This window comes from Semicossyphus pulcher, unplaced genomic scaffold (genome assembly GCF_022749685.1).
Source record: "Semicossyphus pulcher isolate SPU_LCO1_2020_fin unplaced genomic scaffold, fSemPul1.0.p SCAF_8, whole genome shotgun sequence".
In the NCBI taxonomy this organism is placed as follows: Eukaryota; Metazoa; Chordata; class Actinopteri; order Labriformes; family Labridae; genus Semicossyphus; species Semicossyphus pulcher.
The window spans coordinates 2,150,547-2,174,971 of NW_027211759.1; the positions used below are offsets into that span (position 1 = coordinate 2,150,547).

General features: G+C 42.5%; 1 protein-coding gene across 1 annotated transcript in view; it reads right to left on the bottom strand.

The window, feature by feature from the left end:
- glg1a (golgi glycoprotein 1a) overlaps positions 1 to 24,154 on the bottom strand; it is a 44,577-nt gene extending 20,423 nt beyond the window's left edge. Inside the window, exons 1-9 of the mRNA XM_069686137.1 lie at positions 23,814 to 24,154; positions 12,467 to 12,496; positions 11,945 to 12,031; positions 9,019 to 9,234; positions 6,216 to 6,419; positions 4,306 to 4,377; positions 3,269 to 3,455; positions 1,424 to 1,638; positions 984 to 1,105 (exon numbers count right to left, since the gene is read on the bottom strand). Coding sequence (XP_069542238.1) covers positions 984 to 1,105; positions 1,424 to 1,638; positions 3,269 to 3,455; positions 4,306 to 4,377; positions 6,216 to 6,419; positions 9,019 to 9,234; positions 11,945 to 12,031; positions 12,467 to 12,496; positions 23,814 to 24,146 — 1,466 coding nt within the window. The 5' untranslated portion in view covers positions 24,147 to 24,154. The remainder of the gene's footprint in view (positions 1 to 983; positions 1,106 to 1,423; positions 1,639 to 3,268; positions 3,456 to 4,305; positions 4,378 to 6,215; positions 6,420 to 9,018; positions 9,235 to 11,944; positions 12,032 to 12,466; positions 12,497 to 23,813) is intronic.
- Positions 24,155 to 24,425: the final 271 nt, after the last annotated feature.

Sequence of the window (24,425 nt, forward strand, 5' to 3'; positions counted from 1 at the left end):
GGAAGAAAAGGCTTCAGTTTGCTCAGGAACATAAAGATGGGACACAAAAGGTCATGTGGTCTGATGAGTCCAGACCGACCCTGTTCCAGAGTGATGGGTGCATCAGGGTAAGAAGAGAGGCGGATGAACCCACCATGTCTAGTGCCTGCCGTACACGCCTGTGGGGGCAGTGTTATGATCTGGGGTTGCTTCAGTTGGTCAGGTCGAGGTTCAGCAACGTCATGTGCCCAAAACATGAGCTCAGCTGACCACCTGAAAGACCAGGTTTTTCCATCTATGGATTTTTTCTTCCCTGATGGTACGAGCATATTCGAGGATGACAATGCCATGATTCATCGGGCTCAGATTGTGAAAGAGCGGTTCATCATCATCATCACACATGGACTGGCCACCAAAGAGTCCTTCACCCCATTGAGCATCTTCGGGATGGGCTGGAGAAGACTTTACGCAGCAGCCGACTCTCCCATCATCAATACAAGAGAAAAATGAATGCAACTCTGGACGGAAATAAATGTTGTCACGTTGCATGAGCTTTTAAAACGATGCCACAGCGGATGCGTGCGGCAGTCAAAGCTGAAGGCGGTCTTATGAAATATTAGAGTGTGTGACTTGTTTTCTGGGCCAGGCAGTGTGTAAAGTACAACGAGAAATTACAACAGATATTCTTACACGAAGCAGGAGTGAAGGAGGAACAGATTTCAGTTAGAACGTGTGTACGAAGCAGCATTAGACAGTTGATACAGTGTTCATCATCCTTCAAAGACACTTCTGAAAAATGAATTCACAGTTATATATTTTTTTGACTTTTATATATACTATTTTATTTTGTCTACAACTTGAAAGATTTATCAATGAAATATGGCAGGAAGATATTCATCTCTGCTGTAGAGCAGAAAGAGGAAACAAACCTGTAGCCGGACAGAAAGAACAACAGCATAAACAATCGTAGTGTGTCAGAGTCAGAGACAGGTGGGAGGACTTACATGGGGTCACCGTTGCGGATGTGTTTGCAGGCGGTCTGGATGACAGACTCACAGGCCTCGTTGAGCGCTCGGTCGATGCGGTAGTCGGCTCCCGGATCGGCTTCCTGGATCAGAGTCTGGAGCTGAAGACGGGAAACCAAACAACATCAACAAAACAGAAACACACACAGGCTGCACAAGCTGAAGCTCGCCTCTGCAGGGACTCAAGACCGGGCTCCAAGTACAGTCCCCATTAGAGTAAATAGAAGTTATTTTGTGTATAATCACATAAGTCCTGCATTTACTCTCTCGTTTAGACCAGTATTTAGCTCAACAATGAAAAGAGTTGTTTGTAGATATTCTTAGTGATTTCCCTGCTTCTCTCTCCGCTGCTCATTTGCATTTTCAATTTAAACGGACTTTAACGACGTTTCCTGATGTTTGTTTTGACGCCGACTCACCGCCTTCTGACAGTTGGGGTCGATGGCTCCCATGTCCCCTCGGCCGACCCTCATCAGGCAGTGCAGCGTCCGTCCTTTGCGGTGCAGACCCGAGCAGTGACCCTCGATCTCGCTGCGGCAGTGCAGCACGATCTCCGGACTCAGAGAGAAATCCTCCATCAGCATCCGCCTGTAGTCCATCATCTCCCCCTGACACTCGCCATTCACCACACGACCTGAAAAACACAGACGCACGACATAAAGTCCTTCATTTGTACACATTTTTATGCAACATGACTTTAATGAAAGAGTTTAATTTAAATATTTACTTTATAACTTTTAACCCTGACAATTCACGCTAACATCCGGCTTTTTTGCTTAGTGGGAAAGTTTACAATCGGCATTCAGACCCGGGTCACATGACTCTGCAGTAGACCCGGGTAACTATCGCCTTGGCTCCGATTGCCATTGATGGGACACAAAACCCGTGTCGACACGCTAATCTCCGCCCCCTCTCCAGCACGATGCTATGCTCCGTCGGTAACTTCTGCGACTCCGTCGGAGCAGCGCTCGAACATCGTTCTAAATGTGTCAGCGCCGAGTTTGATAAACAGACTGAATGAGTGATAGACACAATAAAGACCTAACCACCGTAACATCTTCACTGGTTACTGACCCTGTCTCCGGCATGTTTGTGACGTCAGACGGTGGCGCAGCATAAAAAAGAGACCGACAGGAGGATACTTCACTGACAATGGGAAAAGAGACAATTGGCATCTATAAGCAGGTCTTCCCAGCTCTGAAAAACCTGCGTCAACGCATTAAATTTGGTGGGAAAGAAGTATACGCTAGAGGGTTATGTAAGTCAATCAGCCATAACTAGAATCAGAAGGAGGGGTTTATAGCCAAGTTGGTTTACACACACGAGGAATCTGTCTTGGTGTTTTGGTGCAAAAACAATGAACACAAGTCGAATAAAAACAAGTAAAGAGCTGGTAAACAGCCGAACTCAAACGGTCAGGGAACTTAAATAGAACAAGATAAAAATAAAGAATAAGGAATAAAAATATAAAAAACAATCCATCCATCTATTTTCCTTCCAGACGACCCTCTCCCTAGCAACGCTTTCCAGTTCCTCCTGGGGGATCCCGAGGCGTTCCCAGGCCAGACGGATATATAATCCCTCCAGCGAGCTCTGGGTCTGCCCCGGGGTCTTCTCCCAGTTGGACGTGCCTGGAAAACCTCCAAAGGGAGGCGCTCAGGAGGCATCCTGACCAGATGTCTGAACCACCTCAACTGGCTCCTTCAGATGCAAAGGAGTAACGGCTCTACTCCGAGCTCCCTCCGGATGTCCGAGCTCCTTGTCCTCTCTCTCTCAAATAACCCTTTATTAAAAACAACCTATATGAAAGAATATGATACAAAATATGTAAAGTGTAAAGGAAGTGTAATGGAACCCATATAACATAGTGTATTAATGTCATCAATTTATGAACACAGTGAAGACGCTAAAATCAGAAGTCTTAGCTTTTTGTTGTACAAAGAATTAAAGTTTCGCTCTTCTATTTATGTCAAATTAAACTGAGATATGCAAATAAAGATCAAACGCTTTCCCAGTTCTCTTAAACGCAGCCTCATCGCCTCACTGTTTCACTACTTTCCCCAGTCTGAGCAGGAATCTCTCTCTGTCCTGTCAGAGGGTGTTACAACTTTCACTCTAGATCAAAGCCAGGCTGACTGACAGGTGGGAGTTCATTCACTAGTTAAAACATCAATACATCAGTAAGAGCTGAGTCAGCGACAGATAATTGAGCTAACAGCTGCTCTGCCTCCGTCACTCGAGGACTGTGAGGCGGAGCGTCTCACCTCTGTGGACGGCAGACTCCAGACACAGCAGCAGGTAGGACAGGCGAGCCTCTCTCGCTCTGGGCATGTTGGCGTCGGCGCTGCAGCGGTATTTCTTCAGGTCGGACTTGCAGGCTTTGGCCAGCGAGTAGCTCACTTTGTAGTCCTGAGCAATCAGCTTCTGCCTGGTGGTCAACGCCTCGCGGCACTGAGGACGCACAGAGACAAACAGCATCACAACACGGTTTCAAGACTTACGGGTTAGGAAGTGTGACGCCTTGTTCAACTCCAGAGGGGCAGAGAACAACACGATGAGGAAAAAGATTTACTCAGGGTTTGATCGTTTGAGTTTAACTACAAGAGTAAAACTGCAAACCATCTTAAAGCAACTGAGAAAATTAAATGCGTTGATCCTTTTTTTAAGTCTGATCTAAGCAGTTTTCTTTCTGTGTTTATCACTCAAGAAGAATTTACAGGCTAATTTATTTAAGTTCTTTTTTTTCATCTGTGAAATCAGGTTTCGACTTGATTATGTTTCTAAGTTAGTTTGTTTTAAATTCATGAAAACAGCCAAAAATAAACAAACAAACAAACAAACAAACAAACAAACAAACGGTTATGCAGGTGAAAGAAACAACTTCCTGTTTTCTATCATGTGATCATTTTTAATCACAAGATCTAGATCGAGCTAAAAAAAAAAGATGTGATAGGAATGTAACATAACTTGAAGACACAAAATTTGCAGACTGTACCTGAGGTATCGCGTTCAGAGCGCAGGGAGAAATTTAAACTACCGTAGAAGTAAACACGACTGTCCAATTCTGAACTTGTGGTAAACTTCCTCGTGTGGGCAAAATGAGTATAACAACAACAAAGTTAAAGATAAATGCTCTCAAACAACGTTGTTGTTTCACAGATAAAAAGACAGTGAAGGAACTAAGAAAGCTAACGCTTGCAAAACCATTTTTCCCAAGCAGAAAGAAAACAACAGTGGTCAGACTAAGAGAATGAAGGATTTATAAATACAGACGATGTAAAACAGAGTGAACAGCACTCACCCGCTCTGACATCGCCTCCTCAAACTTGTGGTTAAAGAGACATTTGTAAACTCGTCCTTCTCCGGCCAGAGTCTGAAAACAAAATCACAACAAAAATCCATCAGAAGCACAAAAATATGATTTTCCTGGAACAGCTCCTTTTTGTCCTTCCAGAATTTCATCAAACAAAAATCACAAGGATGATTAATCATGTGAAGTGTATTCATTCAGACGACCGCTGACTGATCAGAGTCCTCTCCTGTGATTTCAGACAGTATCTAAATAAAAGGTGTTTCCATAGATTGTAATAAAAGTTATTTATGTTTGAAACTTTGCTTCAAATGTTGCCGACACTGACTTTCTCTTTGACATGATTCGTCTTCAGGAGGCTCTAAAACAGAAAGCAAACCTTCCTAACTTTGAAACAACATGAACTGATCAATGATGAGCTGAAGCGTGCCTGCATCAGTAACTTCAGATGTTTGCTAGACGTCTCCGTTTCCATTCTGTGTTCGTGTGAATCTTCCACATATGAATGAATTAATTAGTTTGGGTTTTAAATGAATATAAAACCCAAACTAGAGTAACAAAGCTGATAAAACCACGTCTCTTACTTCAGACACCTGGTGAGCCTTACAACAGTATGCAAATGAACAGAAACAGAAAAAGCTCAAGGCCCTGTGTCCACTAACGGCGGTGCTGGCGGCGCCCATGAGGTTGCTAGGTTACAAAAGTTACTATGAAGCCCTACCCCTTCCCTCCGTAGTGACCGTTCAGTCCGTTTTAAATCGCTCTGTTTGCTGAATATTTGCTTTTATTCATGAAAGTTTCACAAAGAAAACAATGAAAGGAATCGCGTCCGGGCGTCAGCAGCAGCTCCACACCTGGAAATTGTACCTTGAAAAAACCAAAAGGACGAGTTTCTCCTCCACCATAGTTTTTGACAAAGTTGATATCTGAAGTCCCGCCCCTTGTTGATTTTGATTGGTTCGTGTGTAACTGTATTGATTTTGTAAAGAAAATAGGTGCTGCTACTGCAAAAAATGCCGTTAGTGGACACAGGCCCTAACAGAGGTGTCTGCAGTAGAAAAGGTGCACGAGTGCTCACAGTAGGATTTTTGCTTATTACAATTTTACAGAAGAAATCTGCACAACCTAAACTAAAAGATTACGCAAGCCAATAAACCATACTATATATATTCCATATAATCAATGAATTGATGTAAATGTGTCATAAATTAAATCTAACATGTTTTATCATCACATTTGCAAAATAAACCCATAAAATACAGCTCTGTAAAAGAAGAGCGATTGTTTCATCTCCAACAGATGTGCACAGCCTACATTCTTACTTCTGCTTATTGTGATGTCATTTCTTGGAGTATCTTCAAATGCCTCATATCTCTAATATAATCAAATAAAAACTAAAGGTTATGTCAATTATAATTATGCCATTATTAAGTATTATTAACTTAAGCAAGTATGCTTTCTCTTTTAGATCCGTTTAACCATTGTTATGCAAACAACGATCACCTGCTGCCACATCCTGGCCCCGTCAGCATGGTCGCCACGTTTTATACCACATCTAATTGAATATAATGACATCATCAAGTGATGTACAACATGACTACATACACGCAGAGGCCTTAGCTTTTAACTGCACAAAGAATGAATGCTTTAGCTATTTTACTTTTAACTTAAGATCAGTTTAAACCAACTGAAGGAGGTTCGTTTCACAGGGTTCAAAGATATGAAATGAGACGATGCGTCACTCAGTAACTTTCTCAGGTTAATCCAAGAAATCTCAGACATTGACCTAAAAGAACAAAAGCTCTATAAAATATCACTTGTGATAGTCAGATGTTTACAAAGCCATAACTCTGGACCCCTAAAATAAAGTCTTATCATGGTTGTGTGCATTGGATCCTCACGTTTTCACAGAAGCGCTCTCGGTCCTCGCGGCAGGCGAAGTACAGGTAGCGGTCCAGGTGGAAATCGTCCGACGAGAGCTCGGCGACTCTCATGATAGACTTTTTACACTCGTCCTTGATGGGGTGCGCCCCCGGCTGCTCCTCGGCCTCCCGCACCAAACCCTTCTCCAGACAGGCGATCACCTCGCCCTGAGAGTGGACGTCCTGCACAGAGAGGGCAAAGGTCACACAGTTAGAGCAGGAAACATCACATCTCAGAGTCCATGACTTTAAAATAAGGGTAGCATAATTGTACCTTTTTGTTATTAAGACCTTAAAATCTGAAAAATGTGGATCAGGTTAAAAATGTCTCTTTAACATGCAGAGCTGTGAAACGGGCTGTAAGGGCGAGGTTGTGATCCTCTGGAGCAAATGTTTCCGATCAAAGTGCTTCCACTAAAAGTTCTTTCTTTATTCCACTGACAGGCTCAGGTTGTTATTGTCTGACAAAAAGGTCTCTCTCTGTCGGGATCCTTTCTATAATGTTGTCAAGGAGTAAGATGCTTTTTTGTAACACGAAAAAGCAGTTGTTTCGTTCTCTTCAAATCCACCAGACTCCACCGACGAGAACAGTCATTTTTCGTTGCCGAACACAGGAGTTGCTGGTCTCGTGCTGCCTTGTTTTAGTGTTATTTTGTGTTAGACAAATAATGTGTTGGATCCGAACTTACAATTTAAAACATTTAAGTCACACAATAATGCAAACACACCGTTACCATTTAAGGCAACAGGACAACAGCAACTCACTTCTTCTACAACCTAAAAATGCTGTTTTTGTCAATGGAGTCTGGTGGCTTCCATATTTTAAACTTGAGGGACAAATTTGCAAAATACTAAGCATAAAGCATAAAATTGACTACAGATTAATCTATAAAACTAACCATTTAAAACACCAACTTATTCTGCTTTCATCGATGACTGAATGTAATGTATCCCGTTAATTTGGAGAAGTGTAACTCCTAATCAGACGGCTGCTCCACCATCAGTTTCCCACACATTACTGGTGGTGGCCTTTGGAAAGATGAGATGTGCCAGCCAACCTGGCATTTGCAAGAACACATTATTTATCAGTCAAAATGTTTCTCACTATTCTCTAGTACAATAGAAACTGCTGCCTAATGCTTAAAAGCTTTCACAGAGAACAAACACTTAAAAGTGAGTCACCCGTCCTGATACAGGTGGAAGTGAAGGCTTATGAAAACACGTCTTTTGGGGAATAATTTTTTTAATATTTTGAATGCAAATGTTCCCAATTTTAGAGTAATGACTATGTAGATTTATAGCACCACTAATCCCCCACAGAACGAGGTTTCCTTTCACTGCAGAAATCATTTTGTCAGAGTGTGTCTTGCGTGTTTTCAGTGTGATGAGACGAGTTCTGCCTGAGTAAACATGGTCAGTCTAATCTCCACTCCGAGCAGCTCCAACACTGAAATGAGCTGCCATGACAAATTCCTGATAATGACACAGACTTCGTTCCCTCTGACAAATAAATAATTTGCTCCCAGTTCTAATTGTGGCGACGTGACATCCCATAATAACCGCATGTCTAACAGGTTTATGAGGTTTGGGCTTGGCTCAGCAGCAGGAAAACACGTTCACAGCAGATCGATTCGCTCTGCTGGCTGACAAACGCCTGTCAAACTTCTCTTTTCTCATTCCAGCTGAGTCAGACTTCTAACACAGTTTCTGGGTTTTTATTAGATTAAATGTAAGCAGTGATGAAGTTCATATGAGCCACAAAAAACAGGGAAACTTCGCTGTTTGGCAAGTATGCAATCACTACAAATAGCCAACATAGGGAAGTCAAGAGAATCCTGAAGCCGATCAAAGTGCGTTCACTAAAAGTTCTTGTTGTTTCCACTGACAGGCTCAGATTGTTATTCTAAGTGTGTGACAACATGACAGAAAGGATCCCTACAGAGATAGACCTTTTTGTTACAGAGGAAGATGACGGTTACATCGCTCTCTGCAAACACACCAGACTCCATTCATAAAAACAGCTATTTTACCCTAGAGAATATGAGAGGTTCTGATCTTTTGCAGCCTCAACCTGTAAGTTTCTGTTTGTTATTCTGGACTTTTGTGATTTAAATGGTCAGTTCAGATTTAACACAATATTTGTGTAATACACAATAACACAAACTAAGTAACTGATCGAAGCAGAGGTAGACCAGCAACTCCTGTTTCATGCAAGGTAAAAAGGTCAAAGCCACCAGACTCCATTGACAAAAACGGTAATTCTACCTTGAGAGTTGCTGGCGTACTGCTGCCTCTATCGGTTAGCTGTTTTGTGATACTGTGTGACTAAAGTGCTTAAAATGGAGCATTATAGAGTATGGGGGAAGAAAATGTCTTGCTAGCATTCTGCTACCTTGTCATGCTAACTCAGCTGAAGTTACACCTCATATCACCGCAGACAACACAACCCACTGCACACACAAGAGCAGCTGTGTCCAAAAGCTGCTTCAGTTTCTATTCTGTTTGTCTTCTTCTTGTAGACTTCCCCCAAGAGCATGATGGGAAATAATCTGAGCAGGAATTCAGTTGAAGGTTGTAAACAGATACCCTGCACGACACCCAGTCTTTACAAAAACCTAACAGTCTGTGGCTAATATGCCTTTAGATCTAAAAGGCTGTCAGACCTTAGCCTCTTTAGAGTCTTCTAGTGCATTGTAAGCATAACCGCGTAAAGTCAGACCTGAACAGCTGCTAACCCCGATTAAAGTGTGACAGGAAATTAATTGAACAGTCTGAGCCTCACCTTCTCTCCGGTGCTGATGCTGCCGCAGCGCAGGGTGTTGATGTCTTCACGACACTTGTCCATGAAGCCGCAGATCAGCCGGAAGTCGCTGAAGATGATGGTGGTCATCTTGGTAATGTACTGGTTGCACTGGTAGTCGCTGATGTTGCTGCGATGATCCACCAGGCAGGACACCAGGAAGCCCTTCCCCAGCTCCTCTGCTGCACATTCTTTAATCTGAAAGAAGAAGAGCACAGACAGAGTTATGTCTTTGTACGACAGCTATAAGCATGGGTTGATTTGTTGCTGAAATGTGTAAGCATTTCTGTAACATTTCATTCTGTTATTTTGATCCCATGGCCTATTTTTACATATTTAAGGGTCCAAATGACTAATAGGTACATACAAGTTGGAAGCTCCAGTAGATTTATTCAGCCTGCAGCAGTAAAACGGGTTGTAAAGGCTGCACCCTAATCCTCTGAGGCAATTGCTCCCGATCAAAGTGCGTCCACTAAAAGTTCTTGTTGTTTCCACTGACAGGCTCAGATTGTTATTCTAAGTGTGTGACAACGTTACAGAAAGGATCAGAGATAGACATGTGTGTTAAGGTGAATTCTTTCTTTTTAAAACAGAAGCATCTGTTACAGTAAATTTGTTTGTTATTGTGCGTTTCACAAATACTGGAACCATTTGAAACACTAAACTCACAATAACATAAAACGCACCGATAGAGGCAGCAGAAGAGAAGCAACTCGTCTTTTCTGCTTCGTAAAAATTGCTGTTTTTGTCAATGGAGTCTGGTGGCTTTAAAAAGAGCACTCTTAGGGGACTTACTTGAACTTAAAATGCAGTGTAAAATGTGTTTTTGTTAAGGTGCATTTACCTCTTAGGCAGCACAAAAAACCCACAAATGTGTTCTTTTAAAAACAGCAGAAACAGCCGCTATCACACGATCTCTAACGGAAATTAAATGATCAGAAAAAGCTGCTTTGAAGCTGAGAAGAGGGTTTAATATGTGTAACAGTCATTTCTGAAACGTATTGCCTGATTATTACTTAAAAGCAGATAAAGGTTATTATCTATAAAAACTCATATGTTAACGAAGGACTGACTAACTGACATGAATAAAACTTGTTGGGCTGATGTTGTTGAGTAACCTACAAAGCTTCCTGAGGATGTTCTCTGCTCAAAGTAAACCACCGCTGGTTTGATGGCTGATAAAAACTCTGCAGCCGGATGTTAACATGAATTCTTCCTGTGTTTTAGAATCTTGTTTGCACTAGAAACACATATTTTAACTTCCCACAGATGTGACAAAATCAGCCATTTAAAAGCTGTCAAAAAGTTAGTCTGTAATGACAAATATTACATGTATCCCCATGCTGCAAACCTTCCTGATTATTTAGCCGTAGCATTAGCATGACTCTGCGTCTTCTTACTCTGTTGCTATTTAGTAGAACTCTGCAGAACAAAGTTTCAGTTTTCAGCTGAAAATGAGTCATTATTCAACAACATTCTGTCTCTTTGTTTATTGAAGTGTCACAGTTAAGGACTGAGTTCAGCTGCTTTAAACAGCATGTTTTATGTTGTTTTATGTTGTTTAGGGCTGAATGATATACTGTACAGTATCGTTCAACAATCGAACAAGCGATGTGCGCATGTGCAACAGTCACATTGCAGGACGTGCGATAGTGAAGCTAATGAAGTAAAACTCTGCAGTTTCTCCTTTCCCATCACTAATCAACAGGAAAAGTCCGTCTGCTATCACATGTGTGCAGCTCTTCATTGGAGCACAGAGTGAAAAGACGCTGAGCTGCAGAGTCTGTGTCACCTGCCTGTAAAATGTAAACAAGCACGCGACGTTGCTGCCGTCACAGTTAATGTGGGCGGGATGATCAAGGCAGGCTTTTAGGTACGCCAGGTGGCTTTGCAGTGTATTCCGTCATTTGGTCTCGGTGCTGGTTAATGCTGTGGCTACATAAACAGACCGTTCATAGAGCGGACGTGCTGCGGAGTGTTTAGTTTTAGCAGCTACACCTGCAGCGCACACAGGAAGAGGGATACGGTGAGCTCACGGTGCTGATCACGCTGATTAAAAATACACTTGAACACTGTTAAAAGTGGTTGATGACATACCGTATAAGTAACACGACTGCAGCCCACACGTCTGTTTGTCTTTATTGTACAAGGAAACGCTCCACCTGAACCGTCTCTACTTTTTCATGCGGCTGTCAGAGTCGCTGACACCAAATGTGATAACAGTAAGAGACGGTCTGTTTTGTTAGAAGAAAATAGACTTCAGTCCCAAATAACGACAGTGTGATTGTTAGTTTTAATTTACATATAAACAATTATGTTTTAAAATCACAACAAATACCACAGAACAAAAAGTTATTGCAATGTCAGTTTTTTCCAATATCGTGCAGCGCTAATGTTGTGTATTTGTAAGTTCACATTTAGGCCAAATTTAGGGACTTGTATGCTTTGACATATAAGCACGCCATCGGAGTCAAACATGCAGAAATGAAACAGTGAACAGTGTCGATACTGTTTTCCTTTAGTCTGTTGTTTTGTACTGAGAAGAATCCCAATATGTTTCTGGGAGCGTCCGTGGAAGAGAAGCAGGATAGTTTTTGTAAGCAGCTGTGTGTGCACTGACAACAAACAAGGAGGCTGCTGGAGGAGCAAGGCGAGAAAACACTGAAGAGATTAAAGAGGATTCCTTTTCAACTCCAAGCAATGCCCTCCAACACACACGCGTCTGAAATCCTGCTGGCTTCCTTTAAAGTTGTCTGGAGCTAAAATAAAAGTCTGGCAGTAAAGCTGAGTGTCTTTTAATGCTCGCTACAAATGCCAGCAGAGTGACGAGGCACTAACAGCCTATCCTGCATATTCTCCAAGAGTTAAAAAATGTTCAAATTAAAGTGAAACCCTGTCAGCCACTGACCTCAGAGATGGTGTTCTTGCACACTTCCACGGCTACAGACTCAAACTTGGGGTCGGTGGTCAGGTTCAGCTTGTAGTTCCAGAGCAGCTGGAGGAGAGAAGATACAGAAAAACCTCTGGATTACAAAGAGTCACACAACGATTCTTCTGGTACATGCAGAGTCGAACTAAGTCCCTCTCTCTTTCAAGACCTTCAAATGTATTTAAACGATCAATTTTGTGGCTTATATGTTTCTTCTGTAGGTATAAAAACACAAATAACATCTACTGTGGCTCTATGAGGAAAAGAATAAACACGGGGCAGCAACATAATAAAGAAATAAACAAGACAAATCGGATGGTTTTCCATTAAATGACAATCACTATAAGGAAGACCATCCAATTTGTTTTCTTTCTTTCTCAGCAAACATTGACTGAATATAAATGCCAACACAAGTCTACACAGGTTTAAACTATGCGTAAAATACAACAGTTAGAATTATAAGATAACATGGTGCATGCTGGGAACAGGGCAAAGACTTACATGGTTGCATTCGGTGGCAATTTCATTTTCCTGAAAGTGGAGGAGAGAAAGGAGAGGTTAGAGTGTAAAACTTTAAAAGGTATTTATGAGGTCAATTCAGAGGTACGCACAGGTGTGAAACAGGCTGTAATGGCTGCAACATAATCCTTGATGGGTCAAAGGTCGTCCACTAAAAGTTCTTGTTGTTTCCACTGACAGGCTCAGATTGTTATTCTAAGTGTGTGACAACATGACAGAAAGGATCCCTACAGAGATAGACCTTTTTGTTACAGAGGAAGATGATTGTTTTAACCACACACACGTTATCTTACTTTATTCAAAAAGGCACCAGACTCCAGACGGACTAACTAACCAATCCAAGCAGCAATAGACCAGCAAGTGACATGGCCTGTGGAGTAAAATTACTGTTTTTATCAATAGAGTCTGGTGGCTTTGAAGAGAGCGATGTAACAGCTGCTTCTGGTTAGAAAAAGTGATCCTTCCTTATCAAATCTCTGCAGGGATCCTTTCTGTAATGTTGTCAGACACTTAGAATAACAATCTGAGCCTGTCAGTGGAAACAATAATTACTTTTCAACCGATGTAGCTGATGGCAGCTTGAGAAATCGACCTGAGGCTCAGGTTTAAAAAACAGCAGAATTCCCCTTTAAACCTCTGCAGACATATTTAAGGAGGGGATGCAGTTCTGGCCCACTAGCTCTCAGGAGGACACACCTTTGTAGGTGGCCTCCTTCCAGTGAGGCGGCCCCTGACTCGGGACACAGATTCTGGGGCCAACGTGGGTTATTTTCCTGCTGCGTTGACCTGAAGTGAACCGCCTGACTTCCTGCCTGGAACCTGCAGCCAAACGCCTGCACACCAACAGCCACCCCTTTCCTCTAACCAGAGAAACCGAATCATTGCTGCATTCCCAATGGAGGAATGACTCTGTGTGTGTGTGTGTGTGTGTGTGTGTGTGTGTGTGTGTGTGTGTGTGTGTGTGTGTGTGTGTGTGTGTGTGTGTGTGTGTGTGTGTGTGTGTGTGTGTGTGTGTGTCTTTGAAATCACAGCTCTGCAGATGGCCGAAGAGTTTCTGACTGTTAACCACATGGCAGCCGCAGCATGGGCCAGGAATAGACCATCTGTGTGTGTTTGAATATTCATATGTCGTGTGCGTGTGCGTGTGCGTGTGCGTGTGTGTGTGTGTGTGTGTTCTATTTACAGTGTGCTTTACACACCAGTGTCACAATGCTCTTTACACAGGCGTAAAATGCAGTGTGATACGGGGATGGGGGGGTTCAGTGGTCGTACTGAAGAGGAGGACGGCACAGCGGGTGGAGGACTGACAGATGTTATAAACAGCTCTGTGCTGACTCAGTGGTCCGGTGGGGGTGAAGAAAATAAACAGTTGTGGATTTGTGACCCAGATTTACCCGTCAACACCATGTTGTTTTTTTCTTTAAGTTGGTACTTCTTTGAATATTTCAGGAGGAAACTGCTTCTTCACAGTGTTGCTCTGCTTTTTGTTACCTGTATAAGTCTTTAAGAAAGACTAACTGAGACTATATTCTGATTTATGTCCTCCTCTATGACGGGAAACCAAACATCTTTGGATTGAGGACATACTAAGACATTTGTGCATCTCATCTTGTGCTTGGGAATCACTGTATGCTTTAATATCTTCTGGAGCCCTGCAAACCAGGACATGTGCTTTGTTCTCTGTTTGCAGAGGTGGGGCTTTGTCCTGAAACACACTCAGTCCACTCCTGGACTGAACTGCCAAACATCACATCACAGAACTGCAGAGCAAAATGTGACTCATGTGGGCGTCCATCCATTCTGTCAGGGGATCTGCAAGTCCAAAAGACCTCTTTTCTTTTCAACTCTTTGCAGCATCGGCTTAAAGGGGAATGTCGTAAATTTGGGTCCCGATTTTTGAATATTTCAGGGTCTAAATGACTAATAGATCAATTAGATTGTTTCAGCCAGCAGCAGCGAAACAGGCAACATGATGGCTGCAAATGCTCCAGTTCAAAGGTCGTCCACTAAAAGTTCTTGTTGTTTCCACTGACAGGCTCAGATTGTTATTCTAAGTGTGTGACAACATGACAGAAAGGATCCCTACAGAGATAGACCTTTTTGTTACAGAGGAAGATGATTGTTTTAACCACACACAGACGTTACATCGCTCTCTTTAAAAGGCACCAGACTCCATTGACAAAAACAGTAATTGTACATGAGAGATCAGATGATGTGTCGGGTCTATAGCTGCACGGATCAATGACTTTTTTTGTTATTGTCTGACTTTGGTGTTAGTCTGGATCCAAAACCTTTGTGAAACACACAAAAGCACCAAACAACAAACCGATGGAGGCAGCAGTGGTCCAGTGGTGGACCTGCGTTCTGCAAGGTTAAATTACCGTTTTTATAAATGGAGTCTGGTGGCATATAAGAGAGCCATGTAAAAGCCGTTTCCGGCTGAAATAAACAATCATCTTCCTCTGTAACAAAAAGGTCCATCTCTGTAGGGATCCTTTCTGTAATGCTGCCACACACTTAGGCTCAGATTGTAATTCTGTCCAGGGAAAAACAAGAACTTGTAGTGAACATATTTTTTTGTTACAGCCGGTTTCATGGCGACTGGAGAAATTCCAAAACCTTTTACCTAACAGTCATTTCTAAAGTACTGGAACTCCTCTTTAACAAAACCTTATAATAAGCAATGAATATCAACTGTTCAGGTGAATCGGGTGAAAGTGTTTGCACGCGTGTCAGACTCACTGTGACCAGCCAACAGAGCCGTAATCTAACACAACAGCAGGGAATAAAACCAACACACCGGACACACCCATCCACATACTTCGGTCAGACTGAAACATTCAGACTCTTTTCTTTTCCGTTGTTTCTGCTCCACTCGCTTACAGTGAAAACGTCTGTCTCGGTTAATAGCTGCAGCTAAATTAAACCTAATCAGCTCTCCTCGCTGTGTCTTGGGGAAACCGGCGTGAGGGGGAGCTATAATTGGAAGAGGGTGAGAGATGGAGCGAAAATGACACATGAAGTGATAGAAAGAGGAGAGAACCCAGAGGGAAGACGGCTGTTCAACAACACCTTCTGAGTCATGAAGCAGAGAGCACAGCAGCTGCATGTTTGGGTTTATCATCACCGTCCAAGACCTAAACAGCTGAATCCTAATCTACTGATAACCTTCAGCAGCCAGTAATTATTGCATTAATAACTGATATTGGATCTTTAGGTAATAAAATGTCAGAAAAATGCCGTGTGTGCAGTGTTTTAAACTAAGATAATGTCTTCAAAGTGCTTTTTCAGTCAATTAAAAAATCGTGCTCCTGCAGCGTTCTGTTCCCGAGCAGCAGAGCAGAGGAGGAACGGCGAGAGGAGACGTAACTAACACTAACACTACAGTCATTGAACTTTCCATCAGCGTGAAATATGCTTCAGACTGACACAAGAAGCTGTTCTGCTGCAGACTGAGCCCACCTGAGGGCTCCAACACGCCAAGGACACCTGAGGGCTCCAACACGCCAAGGACACAAGGTGTGTGTCGGGTAGAGGAAGGGGTGGGACATCAGTACAGCGGCTCCACCAGCCGATCTCTAATGCACACATCAGTATCAGTTTTGTTAAATTTGCAATAAAAAGTACAATAATCGTATCCAGTTTTAGAAGTTTGATCCTGCACTAGTCCTTTGAGTGTACAAAGTCTGTAAACAGGTAAATGTCACGTCATTAAAGATCCTCTGTTTAACCACTTTGTCTTGACTCAGGTCAGTGTTTAGTTTCTCTGCAAACTGTTTAATTTAAACTCCAACCAGAGAAAATGTGTGCCTGTCTGTCTTAGCAAACAGCTGGCAGGTCAGATCTCAGGTCAGGTGTGTGCCAGATGTTCCCACCAGCAGACGACACACAGAAAACACTGCAAACAGCTTCTGACGTTGACATCACGTCAAACTGTGAAGTCCAGACACACACAGACAGCAAACAAAGCTTCTTAATAAGAATCCCAGTGTTTATCTATCCACCTGACATGCACCTGTTGACACACGACTTTATTGGTGTATTTAATTTCAGGTTCATGTTTGCTCTGGCAGCAATTTTATCATCCTTCAAACTAATTAAATTTACCTTTGGTATCATGCTTTCACCAGACTATTAAAGTAGTTCCTGTCAAGGATGCTGCACAGGTCAGATCAATATCAGCTGAAAGATCATTTGTATGATTTTTAAACATACTCTCGGGCTGAACCCGAGTCAGTGTTTCGTCAGTCTGATTGGATTTGTCCGATCGATATGGAGCTTCAACTGTTAATCTTAAGTTAGCTGTATTGAAGGAACACAGAGACATCCTGTAAAAGTACTTATCACATGAAGCAGGTATTTTAACCGGATCAGGTCTGTGTGTTTTGGAGAGGAGACCTCTGCTGGTAATTCAGCTCCGGGTAAAAGCTTTCTCAGCGATGTAGGGTTGTCAAAAGTTTGGGTTGGGTTGAAAATCTACAGTCAGATTCTCAACCTAAAGTTGCCGGGAGCAAAAGAGAGAGAGCAGCTGTGGTCGAGCGACAAAGACAGGAAGTGAAGAGAGCGAGCGCCGTTAATGTAAATAAAGCAGTGAAACAGAGAAATAAGACGCTGATGAAGATGTTCCGATTGTTTCACAGTGGTTACTGAAAACTACTAACACGCCTACACCTCTGTACAACCCCGCAGGACGGTGCAGGGTGTAGTTTCTATAGGCCGAAGTCGACTGTGTGTGTGTCTGCTCCACCCTCCGTCACACCTGGAGCTCTCATACAGCAACAACACTGTTCTCACTCACAGAACGACACATGAAGACGTTTTGTGAAGTCCCTTTCTACGTCTCAGACAGATGCACAAGTTCCGATAGTGTCTGCTGAGAGCAGACAGACAGCAGAGCAGAGAGACAGCCATGTTTTCATTGAGTCCCGACCTGCGGACTTTTGGCTGAGCTCCAGACCACTGCTCAGCGATGGACGTCCAGAAATGTCCCAAATAGAGCAGAATAATAAAAAGAAACACAGACGAAGAGCCGATCCTCTGCAGATACAGACATGAGCGGACTTTCCTGCAGCCCTCGAGTAAAAAGTCTGCGTTATAATCTGGAACATTCACACAGCGACCCAGCCAACACTACCTAAACCAAACTGAGGAGTCTGAGTGGGTTGTTTATTTACATGGATCATCACTGTTAGCCAGACACACACACACAGCAGAAGAAGATCTGCAGCCCCACAAACACCTGAACTCTTTCAGATAAATGTCAACAATGAGCCTGAATGGTCCGTCACACAAGCACTGGATGCTGGGAGGACACAAAGGGATGTTGCTAAGCATCCAGGAACATTATTCTTCATTTTGGCAGAGAACCACAGTGAATTCATCTGAACAAACTAAAGCTCCTCTCTTTGTTTAAGAGAGTTAAAGATAAGCTTGTAGAGGCAGAAGCTCAATTATGAGGTCTGAGTTTGGAGAGATGCTGAAATGTTTTGTTGTTGCTTATCATCAGGACACAGCGCAGACTGACGGCCTTCACTGCAGCTGTACAAGTAAGAAAATCCTATACTTCAGCAAAGGTGGCCCCTACCACACCCATGGGAAAGACTTTATCGAGTACATGCATTTAAAAAATGCAGTCAAACCAGTCACACGTAGGCTGAGATCTGTCTCACTACAGCGCTATGAAGCCAAAACAAACAGATGTTACTGAGATGTAATGACAATAAACAGGCTGAGAGGATGCTGAGAGAACTACATCAGGATGCTGAGAGAACTACATCAGGAGGCAGGTTTGTTAAAAGGCTGAAGTCATGCTTTGTCAGGTCTGTCTGCAAGACAGACAAAAATTAATGTATGCACTCGTGACTTTGAAGTCACTTGGAATTAAACACGCTGAAGAAAAGTTAAGTAGACTTCGGTCTGAACGCATCATCAAGCTTTAATAAGCATGGTTGTATTGATAAATGCACGGACACTGCCTGGGTTGGGGGATGGTTCTTTGTGACGTGCGTTGCTCAGCAGGTGCAGAAATGAACAATTACCCAGTTGGATAATGGACATTAATCAAACTTAGTGGGACTGTGAGACAGAAGCAGACACGAGGAGGCTTCACGAAGCCGACACCAAAGCGAAACCTTCAATCTAGGAGCCTCCACCCTCTGGACTCCACGTACACAAAACCACAGCCAGCAGCAGGACTGACAGCGGGCAGGCCGGAGACACACAAAAATGCTCAGAGTCTAAAAGTAGCTCTCAATCTCACCCACGAACCAGAAAACAGCAGCAGCAGAGTGCCAGCAGGGCAGCTCGGGGGCCTCCACGCAGAAGGTGGAGGAGCTTCAGGGCAGCTGCTCGGAGACAGGAAACATCACACCCTAAAATCTGCGTTCACGGGCCTGAAGCTGCAGTTTTTTCAAACCGTTACAACACAGGAAACAAGCGCGAAACGGGCGAAGGTTTCCCTTTTTACATCAAAGTGCACAAGATAAACACCTCTTCATATACAAGAGATATATTGTTTTAAAATACGTGTATCAGTTTGAGAAATCACTTTAACTATAGCTGAAGTACTTTCTATCTTCTTTACAGGATTGTTTCATCCTTTTGTTAATCTATATATAAAATACTAAGTTTGCAGAAGTGAAACATTGAAAGAAATCTTAGACATTGTGCCATCATGCACAGTAAACATGACAGCATGTAACTGACTGTAATTCATGTGTCATGTGTTTTAAACAAAAGGTCACTTCCTTGTCTTGTGTAACACATGTTCAAACACAACTGCCAGTTGATTTTCAGGGTTCAGGAGAAGAAGCAGCAAATGTGTTTAACCCCAAATAATTCTGCTTTTTACGATGTCTGGAATATAACGATATTTTTTATCAACATTGAGATCACGATTATTCATTCATTTTAGGGACATTTTTAGGGACATCAGGTTCTTTACCTGAATTTGGTGCATCATGGGTAATTTCAGTGCGTCTTTCACTCGCCCTAAACCTGAAAACCCTCCAAACAAGCGCTGACGAGCCGTTTCAGGGGACCAGCTCTTCGTCTTCTGTTCCACACATTTGACTTTAGTTTCTCTGACCGTCTCTGTTGTTTACTCTTCCACTCTCACCTGCCGCTGCGAGGTAGGCGCTCATCACATGACATGCCAGCTCCCCCAAAGGTGAAGCCCAAACCTCTCCATCGCTCCATGGGGGAGCGGCTGTTAGTTTAGGGAGCGCTTGATTTGTTACGCCAATATCACCGACGACTAAATCGTGATCAGGAGTAATATTTGATTAATTGTGCAGCCCTAGTCTGGAATATAGTTTTCTAAATTTACCAACAAAAAAGGTGATTAAAACAAATTTGTATTCTTGTTGAACTGCCCTGTGAGAAGTCTGCATCGCCATAAAAACAAGAAGTAGGAGGTTAATTTTGGGTAAATGATTCCAACACAAGAAACATTAAGACTTCCTTGTTATAGTGGCAAAAAAAAGAGAGCAAAACACTTAAATTAACGTCACTGCCATCTTTAACCAAGCCCTCTGCAAAAAGAAAACCTAAAAAATATCTGATGAGAAAGTGTTTCCATTTTCCGCTCATATCAGTGGGGATCTTAAACGTCACTCGTGGAGGCTCTGAAAAGGTCTCGATAAACATCAGCCAGAAACCTGCAGCAGGCACACATCAGATAGCAGTTTGCACACACAAACCTGCTCCAATGATATTTGAGCAATGAGGACATTAAAACAAGGAACAATGTGGTTCATTCACCTTTTGACTTATGCAAAGGCTGGCATTTTAAAAGGCAAAAAAATAAGTTGAGGAAATAACAATCACAGGACACAACTGCTGACGGTTGATTTGCATTCAAAAGTGACATTTAATGTTGTGTCTATCTGAAACTAACTATGATTTTCATTACTGATTAAACTGTTGATTATTTCTCTGTTTGTCAGCAGGATTGTGGAAAAACCGCTCGCCCGGTTATCCCGGAACTTGGTGGGAGGACGCCGATCAAAGAAGATCCTGTTGAATATTAAAGCAGATCCTTTGTGTAACGTTTTTTTAAGCTTCATATCTTCAGCGGTCGATTTCTAAAACTAATTGTTCACAATTAAACCTTTTACTGGCTCTCACACCTCCATCAGTGTTTCTTCCTATAACATCTATCTCTCAGCCTTTCCCAGCAGCTGTTTCTACCACTGGAGAGGAGGCAGTCTTGTGATTTTCAGTAAGCTGATAATGGGCACAAACCGAGGATTGTCTCAGCTGCTGTAAGCTCCTGTTGTAGCGTATAGAGATCTCTCAGTCTGCTGCAGTTCTGCTTTTGCCAGGCAGCTAATGAGCTTAAAGAAGTGAGTGAGCAGTCAGCCGCCACCCAGCCATAGTCCTGCCGGGCTGATCCCTCCGGCACCTGAATGAGCCTAAAAGTCAGCGTAGAGACCTGGTGACCTAAAAATCACAAGTTCAACGAGCAGCCAGCCTGGGAACGGTTTCTCTCTGTGAGGGTGTGTACGTGACCTCCACTTTTAATAAACACCTTTCTGTTGATTTAGTCCAAACACACATCCACCCGCTGCTGCAGAACTGATCTATACACATCAGGAAGTGTGTGAATTTATGTGCAGATGTAAACAGCTTCTCCTCAAGCTAACAAACTGCCCATGTTCTTCAACTGCTTAAATTTGGTCTACAGTATAAATGAGCAGAGAAGCACTGTATTGATGAGACTGAGGGATTAAACAATTTCTATAACATTTACGTCCAGAGCGATGATCAGCGTGGGGCGCTTTCATTCAGTTTGGATAGATCAAACAGCATAACTCTGCATATAAGTTGACATGCAAGTTATATACGGCAATGTAAAAGACTAAAGTATGGGTAAGATAGAGAAGATGCTTTTTCCTCCAAAACTTAAGACTATTGTAGACAAAAAAAAAAAAGGTTTGCGGCAGCTCGCCAAAAGCCCCTTAACCAGACATCCTGTGTCTGCCAAAGAGCATTAAAGAGACACTCATTTTTTTAACCTGACACTTAATAATCAGGTTTGCGTGTTTTGTAGAAGAGGAGACCTCTGCGGACCATTTTGCTCCCAGAAGAAACCCGGTAAACGATGAACAGTGAGGGGAACCAAACCTGAACCAAGCTGAAATCATAGAGACGAGCTGAGCTAACGTTAGCAGCGGCTCAGCTCCGAGCTGCGCGACAGCCTGTGTTCACTTATGAGTGATAAAGAGACACTGACTTTCAACCTGAAACCGATTTATTTACTGGTTTAATGACCAGGTTTGTTTGTTTTTGAGAGGACGAGACCTTTGTGGATAACTCAGCCCCTTTTAATTACTTGCGGTTATAAACAGATAAAAGTACAGCCTTAAAAACATGAAACGATAATCTGATGTTTGAAGTCTGATGGTTTCTTCAGGTTTCCTTTATTATCTGGATACCAGCAGCATTTTAGATTTTATATTGTATGAATATCAATATTGTTTAATGATCATGTTATATTTTTTGCCATATCCTCCAGCCCTATCAACTTGAGTGGAATTGATGTGGACTGACAGAACGTATCATAGACATTCATGGTGCTTTTCTCGGTTTAATAACGTTCTACTAACGCTTCAAGTCCTGTGGGTTTACCTTTAACTTGGAGAGTTGTGAATTCCCCTCCTTGGGATCAATAAAAGATGATCTTATCTTATTTACAACACATTCTTAAGATCAACAGTCTCATTTCTTGGAAACACTTTAAGGCAATTGTCTCACACCACTTCACCTCCATGTGTAAATCTTTTTATAGAGGTCATTGAAAACGAGGGGAAACTCAGGGATAAATAAAGGTTTCAATTGAATATGAATATAGTTTAGATATCTTTGTGTTTCAGGCTTTTGGACCTTTGAGAGCATCCACTTTTAAACCTTTATGCGATAATGTTATTATGTATTATAAACAACGATTAGCAGATCAATCAACAAATAGAAAGCATAATGCAGATTGTGAAACACTTGATGACTCGGTATACACATCTGAAAAGGAGTGGAAAGAAGTACACACTAAGACATAAAGTAAATACTTGCACAACCATTTGTGTACTTGAAATAAGTAATAAATGCTTAAAATAATGCTTATGCCAATAATAGTCATTCAATTACAATATAATAAGCATTTAACTGGCAGTGGAATTAAAAAGGGGGAAGAACCGTTCTATTCAGATCTATTATTTTCTGGTAATGTGTTGCCTACATGTCAGGGCAACATTTACAGCCCTAAAACCTCGGTGACTGCTCATCCTGGTGCTGCCTCAGGCCGTGTGGGAGGCCACCGACAACCTTTCCCAGGGGAAAGGAGACAAAATGCATTTTAACTGCTCTGTCTGCCTCTCATTAACGTGAGCTAACTGTTAGCTACAGACTAAGCTGAACCCACACACAGTCAATAACCTGTTCAGTGATTAGTAATTAAAGCTAGTTACCATGTAACTTCATGGTCTAAAATTTAACAAAACACTTTAATTACCGGTGACACACAAGCAAAAAGCAACCAGTGAAAGGCGTGAACAGTTATCTGGGCTAGCATCTTGTTGATGCTACACTTGCTAACAGAGTACGATTAGCAAATCACAGTCATTGATATAAATAGCTGACTAAATGTTAGTTAATGGGGTTTTAGAAGTTACCAAGTTAATGAACTGTTACAAACATGTTGTGTTGAATTGTGGCACTGGACTGTTATGTCTGCAGGTTGGCAGATGTGTGCCCAATTTCACGTTTAGCCGCTAGCTAGTCTAGATGCAAGACGTCTGAAATCCGAACTGCGATAATTATCCGTCAGTTTAGATTGTTATAGCTCACTTATAAATCCCTGACAACCATCTGAGTAACATTTGGATTTAATCTGTATAAAAATGTCCTCTGTTAAATTCGGCTCACAATTAATCCACAGTTTAACATTTGTTCAGTGTCATCCAGTTGTTTTTCTGTTAATCAATGTATATTCAGGTGAAACGTTCACGACAAGAAATATGAAGCGACACGATTCAAAAACTTGCAAGTCGTAAAGAAGATATGCACCATTCGTGATAATGCATCCAGCCGGATTGAAGCGCAGACCCTTATGACTCGGTACATGTGTTTCACGTTGTTTTATAATGCATGTCATATTGAAGATTATATTATAGCTGATAAATTGCACGATTTCATACTGCTATTTGGCGTGACGATTTCTCAATACTAGGGCTAGCGGCTGGCTAACTGTTGTAGCTACCGTTAGCTAGTCCGTTCATCAGGCACACCCTGCTTCTTTTCCTTGCAACCTCAAGAGTATGCCCCGCTAATTTACCTCCTTCTTGTCCTGAAGACACTCCAGCACCGCCAGGTTGTTGTTCCAGGAATGTTTTGGGCAAAGCCGGCTCAGGTCCTCCCTGCACACCGCCTCCTCAGCCAACTTCCAGCCGGCAGAGCGCCTCCGAGACAGCGAGGCCCCAGCTCCCGGGTTCCTCTCAGCGGCTCCCGGTTTCCCCTCAGCCGGCCCCGGACCTCCGGCTGGATTCTGTAGGTTATCAGCTTTAGGAGCGAGTTTAGCGACAACGTTGATTTCTCCTCGAATTGGATGCAAAAACGCCAAGATGCACATCAAAAGCAGGACCAGAGGAACACGTATACAGTCCGCCATCTTCACGGAGCCAGTCAGCCTGCTGCTGCATTCAGGAGCTGTCGGAAATATGGGAACTAGGAGTAAAGTTGCAGACGGATTTTTTTCTCTCATGAATAATTAATGAGCGCATGTGGGTTCATGCTCTGAGTCATCTAATCACACAATCTCCATGGGAACGTATTTTCCCGGTATTTCTTGTTATTTAACTGTTTGTGCAAATAAATAACAGTAATGTTGAGGAAAAGGAGAATGATGCAAGTTCGCACACACTGACATCAATTGATAAAGGTGTGACTG